The following is a 6,783-nucleotide window of genomic DNA, read 5'->3' as shown; positions in this document are numbered from 1 at the left end:
TCTAAAAACACCACCATGAGACCACAACACGGAGGCTACAACAGACACACATTTTAGCTTCAGCAGTCACACAAAATCCCATGAACTGACAGCATCAATTATGATATTTTAAGACACCAACACCTGCGCCTCACTGGGACATGTTTTACTTTTTAATGTTTTGGTTGTGTAAATGAATATGGCATACATTTTGGCAAGTGTGTGTTTTTGTATTTTGGAAGTTGAACCTCAGGTGCTACAATAAACTGTGGAGCCAAGATACAGACGTTCAGACCCTGAAGGACATGAAAGTCAAATTAAAGCGTTCAAAAACGTTTGATCACAGTACAGGATTCATTACATCAGACTTCACATCTAGAGTCCTGACCTCTCAACTGTACCTGTTACTATCTCCACCAGATTTATCCATTTACTTGATTTATCTTTACACTCTGAAAATGAATGAATGTTTGGTAGTTATGATCAGAACTGATGTTGGTGAAATAATAACATTTAATTTCATGGCAGGTTTTTGACACCGAGGACATTCGAACCCTTTCAAAATAAGTTGCTAAGATATGACTTCACTTGACAGGATTGAAGGAACTCGTTCTTCTTTCTTGCCCATAGATCCCAAGCGGCTGACTCACCCGATGTTGGTTCCTTCTGGTACGACCCTCTGCCAGCCACAGAGCATCGCGTACTGCACGGACGGCAGCAGGAAGCTTTTAGAGGCCAACTTCAGCATGGTGTCGATTCCCTCCAGTCTCACCTCGGCTCTCTCCAGCTGCAGTCAAACAGAGTCCACATGTTTTTTCACGTAGAGTTCATTATGCACACGTCTTCAGGTCTTTTAGGGGATGAACCTACACAGTGTATGTGTTTATTGTGCTGAAGTTAAGTTCATAAAAGCTCCAAAGGAAGCGCACACAGACGTTTAGGATCAAGTAGACCAAAGTGTAGTTCATACTGTCACAAACTGATTCACTGATTAAAACACTTTTTACAAAGAAGAACAATTAGTTTTTATTAGCTTTAGAAACAGGAAGTCTTCAAAAAAAAATGTGAGTAAATATTTATCAGCCAAATCAAATAGTTTATATTCAACCTTTGTTTCTTTATAATGAATTTAATACTTGTTTATTTACAGGGTTTGTATGAAGGTAATAAAGTAGTTTATGAATATGAGATATGAGTTTATAGATGATTATAATCCCTCCTCTATGGTGGAGGTTGGTTTATGGAGTTTTGTCGGTTACTCTCCTCAGAGTTCATTGTGTTTGTTCGTCCTCTGGAGTTTCAGAGAATAATGAAAACAACATTGAGGATAAAGGTCTTTGTTGGTGCTCAGAGGTCGCATGCCGTCTGTGGTATAAACAAAGCTTAATCTCAATTTCACCAACTTAATGTCGCTCAATGTCTCTGTCCTGGCGTGACGACCCTCTGGTGACTCATCAGAGTGAAAGAGGAAGTCAGTAAATGACATCTGGCGGTCCCCTTCATTTGGTCTTCTACTTTACCACGATGACTCCTTAAGAAGTCAGTGACGCTCACCTGTTTGAGGAGACACTTCCTCATCTTCTCCACGTCCAGCGGCTCCTCCTTCAGAGCGAACTCCACGATGGTGACCATGAGGCTGGACTGAGAGAAGACCCCGTGAACGCTGTGCTTCAGCCAGCGGTACTTCTGGACTTTGGCCACCGTGTTGAGAAGCGGATGCCATTTGTCCTGTTGGAAAGAAACAGAAACAACAACACAGGAATGTCAGACTGGACCGAAGACATTGTGACTGCCAACATACCTCTGCCTGTGATAAAAGATCTTCACATGTGAGAGACAGTTATCTCGTTAGTTATTCTTAAACTAAATGCAAATCAATACCAATCTGCATCCCTTTAAGGACTGGAGATTATATTTAACTGTCCGACAGACCTTTGAGAAGAAGCTGATTTAAGATCATAACACTAAAAATGAACGCATGTATTTTTTGTTACATCCTGTGAAACGTTCCAATAATGAAGCTTCTTTAAAGCACCTTGGATGTCTTGCTGGTGGGTGACTTCCTGTCAGCAGGCGTGGGGCTGATGTGGACATTAAGCTCCTCCCCATTGGTCCCTTCATTCTCCAGCTTTGGCTCTTCTATGTCAGCAGACTCGGACTTCTTAGGCACTAAAACAACAACAACATTCAAAGTGAAGCAGAGCGAATCCCCGTCACGTGTGCTGTAGTTCATGCGATTTTAAATGACCCACCTCTTTTTTTCCTGCGGTCCCGGATGAGTTTCTGGGTGATCCTCCTCCAGCGGGGCTGAGAGCTCAGCAGCTTCAGTTTGGACACGATGGAGAGGTCGTTGCTCACCGCCGGACGCAGCTCGTTGAACAGGAAGCGCAGACGCTCGATGACGGGGGCACACACCTCCTTGTAGGAGCGACCTTGTTCCTGATGAGTCTGAAGAAAACACGTCATTAAACGCTCATGTTTACTCTTTGTTTTCTCCTCCATGTCTCAAGTTACACCTGCATGACATTAGTCTCAGAGTCTTTTATTATCAGGGACGGGTTATCGATACTAGAACTCTTATTGATTCTGCTCATCGGATCAGTTCCTTATCGGTTCTTTTTGATTTTATTGAGAGAAAAAAAGATAATTCATTAAGAAAATAATCCACATGTCTTTATTATTCTTGTATGTAAACAAATAGTCTTTGTTGAGCAGCAACACAAGAAGTTCTAACGTCTCTAAAACACATTCTCCGCTCAACAGTCCCTCGTCATGGTACACAAGCTATAAGCAGGAATCCTACCTTGATTAAAGAACACTTGGCCTGGTAGACCATGCGGCACACGTCAATCACAGATTTAGGGAGGGACCTCTGCTTCCCTTGGTCCACACCTAAGGCACACTGACTGACAAGTGAGAGGGCAATGTGGCCTGTGACAGGAAGAGAGAGAGAGAAGGGTAAATCAATTCAGATCAGAGAATATTAAAAGAGTTGGAGGATGAGGAGGTGAAGAAAGGAAAGATTCCAATGCTTCGTCTGACGACGGAGGCACTGAGAGACAAGTGAGAAAGAAAGTATTCAGGTGATCCATTTAATAAGTCTGATTGAAGGTGTTCTCTCTCTCCTGTGTTCATGACTCAACAGGTGAAAAGGATCCTTTATTTTAAGGTCCTTTCAATAAATCATTTCATACGTCCTCGTGTTTTAAATAGAACTAAAAGCATTCACGTTTCCTTCCAGTTTTACTTTCTCAGCCTGAAGGTTATGTAAATTAAAACTTACCTGAAAAGAAAACACGAATGCTTTTAGTCTAATTTAAAACATGAGGTGGTGGTGCACTTCTCCCTCTAGGGGCAGAAATGTGTATTACAACAACAAACGTGAAGATCATCTGACAAAACCTCAGGAACAAACTCCTGCCTCTCAGTGCTTCAACTGGTAACAATTAATAAATAAATAAAAACATGTAAAAAGCAAAGTGAGCCAGAAGTATAGGTCATAGGTCACCGAGGTCCTGATGTTTGAGCAGGCAGCAGAGCAGCAGGCGGCCGACTTCCTCCACAGGGTGTTCGGGGGGGAAGGTGATGGGCGTGATGAGATGGTACTGCTTACAGCAGCGCTCGATTTGGCACAGGAAGTCCTACGACAAAAACAAGAAGATCAAGTGAGTGAATAGAACCTTCAGCTTCATGGCTGCTGGGGGTCTATTCTGTTTGGTCTCGAGTCAAAGACGATGTTCACATGCACAGTAATATCCCACTATTATTCATACACCTATGACAATATTCTGAATTTGACATGCTTCATGTAAACATCATATTGCGTTTGTATATTCTGAATGAGTTCTTGGATCACGTTGAGAGTCAAACATGTGTGATGTGTTGATATTGTTCATGTCTCCAGCTTATTCACTCTACGAGTCTCATAGAGGGTTCTACTGCAGTTTGTGATGTCGTGCATTGAGGTAAAAAGAAAATCTCGGAAGAACAGTTTTACAAAACGGGAGCAACGTGCCCGCAGCTGCAGAATGAGGGAACATTTGAAATACTTACAGCAGGTTTGTAAAGGGAGCGTTTGATGCTAATGGAAGTGTGCACTGCTGCACGTAAACTGGAATATTCATCTTTATTAACCATGCAAACAGTCGAGTAGGAATTCTGCTAGAAACGTAATATTTTGTGCACGTAAACGCTGTTGTCTGTACCTTCACAGTGTGGTCCTGAGTGTTGTTGTCAGCAATAGCCTGCAGGAAAGGCTGTGCGTGGTCGCTGAGGGTTATTCTCCGGGAGTAGAGTTTGGCCTTTTCCGGGGTGGTGCTACCCAGAGAGCTGCAGTGGTCTTCGTCCTTCTCTTCGTTGTAGTTGTAGTGGATCTGACTGGTCTGCAGGCCGCCAGAGAAAATAGACGACTGGAGCCATTCTGTGCAAAAGAAAAAATAAACACTGTTTAAAATTGAAATTGAAAGAGTTTATTTCAAACCAAGTTGCTTTAAAATCCTTGAACCCACTGGCACATTCGATCTCCATGGGGGACAGCGGGGTGCTCTTGGCGAGGTAGGAGGCGTGGAGGCCCAGCAGCAGCCCCAAGTTCCTCTCCGTGTCGATGAGCGGGGACGAGAGGCTGCTCAGGTCCGGAGTGGTGACCGTCTCCTGGTTCGGCTGTTTATGGTAAAAACACCACAACGTCAGACACCGGAACCACTTATGAAGAATTAAAAGTCATGTTAGAAACACTGGGTCGTTCTCAATTCACCATTTTGTGCCTCCTCGATTCCTTCAAGGGGCCGGGGAGCTATGAGCGAGGAAACAGTGTTTCCATTGAGATTCTGTGTTTCCAGGCGTATAAAGAGGAGTGACACACGGCTGGACTCTAATGTTACACATCCTTTTTGTTTTCACAAGTATTTATTTAAGACGATCAAACTTTCTGTCCTCAGTTTGTGTCGCTCCTCGTCAGACTCTGTTCAGCTGATACTAATGTTTTATATTATTATAATCCTGACATGTTTACAAGTGAAAACATATCAATCAGAACATTCAGCTCATATTAACTGTATTTCATGTTGTCATTTAGAAAGACAGGACTGTGTTTGTGTGAATATCATATCATACATGTCACTCTTTGTTATATTGTATTTTTCATACAAACATTTGTAGTGCTTCACACAATAAAATATATAAAGCTGATAATATGTGTGTGTGTTAAATAAAAGAATGTGTGACATCCGATCGTTCTCGTCACATGTCAAGTTTTAAATTGAATTACTAGTAAATATATATTTGTCATGAACAGCGTTATGTTCCTCTGACAGAGATCACAAACACAGAGTTATGACTAAACGATGATCAGCTGATCAGCTGTGACACACGTCACGTTTAACGGACGTCTCTAAAATGTCGGCCCGAGGCGACGACATCTCGTTTGTTTCATGCTCGTCGCCTTAAATCATGAAAATGAGAAGGACCCAGTATGTCGGGACAGTCGGTACCTCCATGTACTGGCCCACGCAGAAGGCCTGCATCGACTCCCTGGTGTCCTCAAACTGCAGAGCGGCTTCCAGAGCGACCACCGGGTCCTCTCCTGCAAACTGGGCTGCAAGAGGAGAGACGTTGTTACAACAAGGACAAAGATGTGTCTCAAATCTTCTCTACGATTGTTGTTCGACCTCACCGAGGATGCTGTTTCCTGCCAGCGACTGGGACTGAGCCTGGAAGTCCTTGATGTCGTACACCTTTCCGTCGATGACGGTCCAGAATCCGCCGTCTTTGTTGTGGTTCTCCAGGTCGGCCTTGCGAATAAGGGAAACCTCCTCGTTGTTCTTGGAACTTTGTCCTGTGAAGAAGCATCCTGCCACAGCAGAAGAAGAGCTAGTTACATTCTACACAGATCTTCACAACAAGTTCAGGGAATTCAGGATTTTAATTATTTCACGTCAGTGACATCGACTTCATTTACTTTCACAAAACATTTCGTCTTTTTGTGCTCATTCCTAAAAAATAATAAATGAACGTTACACTAATATTCCCGTTTACATGCTGCTGTGCATGTTTAACATAAAACAACTTCATGATGCTGATGAGACATGTATGCATATCCAAAAAACCTGTTGATATTCAAGTCCTTCGTGACGTTGAGACATGAATATCTGAATATGAACGGCTGCATGTAAAACAGATGAGTAGGAATAGTGTCTTTCTCGGAATGAGAGCAAAAAACACAATCAGTGTAACTGAGTCAGTGTATTATACCCATGATGCCGGGCCAAGCCAGATCCTCATTATCGTCCCTCTCATGTCCCGGGGCCAGGTGGTTGAACCGGTCCAGGTGCTCCAGGAGTCCGGCCAGGAGAGGGATGGACCCGGTCTCCTGCATCAAACCGGCATCGATGGTGAGGAGGAGGACGATGGACACCACCAACTCAGGCAGCAGCACTCCTGTCAGAGCAGAAACATCCAGAACAGTCTCACCAGTTTGCTTGAAAAAAACAAGCAGTTCACGCTGCACATAAAGTCTCAGCAGAAGAGGGATTACCAGTTAGATCTCCTTCAATAACGCGAGAGACTTCAGCAAAGTGGCGGCGGCCGGTGGAGGCGATACTCGTCGCCACTGGGAGGATGTCTCCGATGTGAGTGCACAGCAGGGAGATGTACTTCTTCAACAGGGAACCAACACCCAGGAGCTCCGGATCTGCAAAGACAACAGATCAGATCCCACATAGAGCTCGTTCTCAATCCATGATCCGTACTGACCCCCCCAGCTAACGGCTAACCAACAGGAGGAGAGCTAGTGACGTTAGCAGCACC

General features: G+C 43.8%; 1 protein-coding gene across 1 annotated transcript in view; it reads right to left on the bottom strand.

Moving 5' to 3' along the window:
• The window catches only part of LOC116376838 (E3 ubiquitin-protein ligase HERC2-like), a gene marked incomplete at its 5' end in the record, with an annotated part of 23,671 nt that extends 16,988 nt beyond the window's left edge, over positions 1–6,683 (bottom strand). Inside the window, 12 exons of the mRNA XM_031838327.1 lie at positions 630–766; positions 1,534–1,707; positions 2,015–2,148; positions 2,232–2,427; positions 2,783–2,910; positions 3,488–3,620; positions 4,185–4,399; positions 4,488–4,638; positions 5,469–5,572; positions 5,651–5,827; positions 6,229–6,414; positions 6,512–6,683. Coding sequence (XP_031694187.1) covers positions 630–766; positions 1,534–1,707; positions 2,015–2,148; positions 2,232–2,427; positions 2,783–2,910; positions 3,488–3,620; positions 4,185–4,399; positions 4,488–4,638; positions 5,469–5,572; positions 5,651–5,827; positions 6,229–6,414; positions 6,512–6,683 — 1,907 coding nt within the window. The remainder of the gene's footprint in view (positions 1–629; positions 767–1,533; positions 1,708–2,014; positions 2,149–2,231; positions 2,428–2,782; positions 2,911–3,487; positions 3,621–4,184; positions 4,400–4,487; positions 4,639–5,468; positions 5,573–5,650; positions 5,828–6,228; positions 6,415–6,511) is intronic.
• Positions 6,684–6,783: the final 100 nt, after the last annotated feature.

Source organism: Anarrhichthys ocellatus, unplaced genomic scaffold (assembly GCF_004355925.1).
Source record: "Anarrhichthys ocellatus isolate YVR2014 unplaced genomic scaffold, GSC_Weel_1.0 scaffold643, whole genome shotgun sequence".
Lineage (NCBI taxonomy): Eukaryota > Metazoa > Chordata > Actinopteri > Perciformes > Anarhichadidae > Anarrhichthys > Anarrhichthys ocellatus.
The sequence above is the reverse complement of the archived record's forward strand: the minus strand, read 5'-3'. Positions and strand labels throughout refer to the sequence as shown.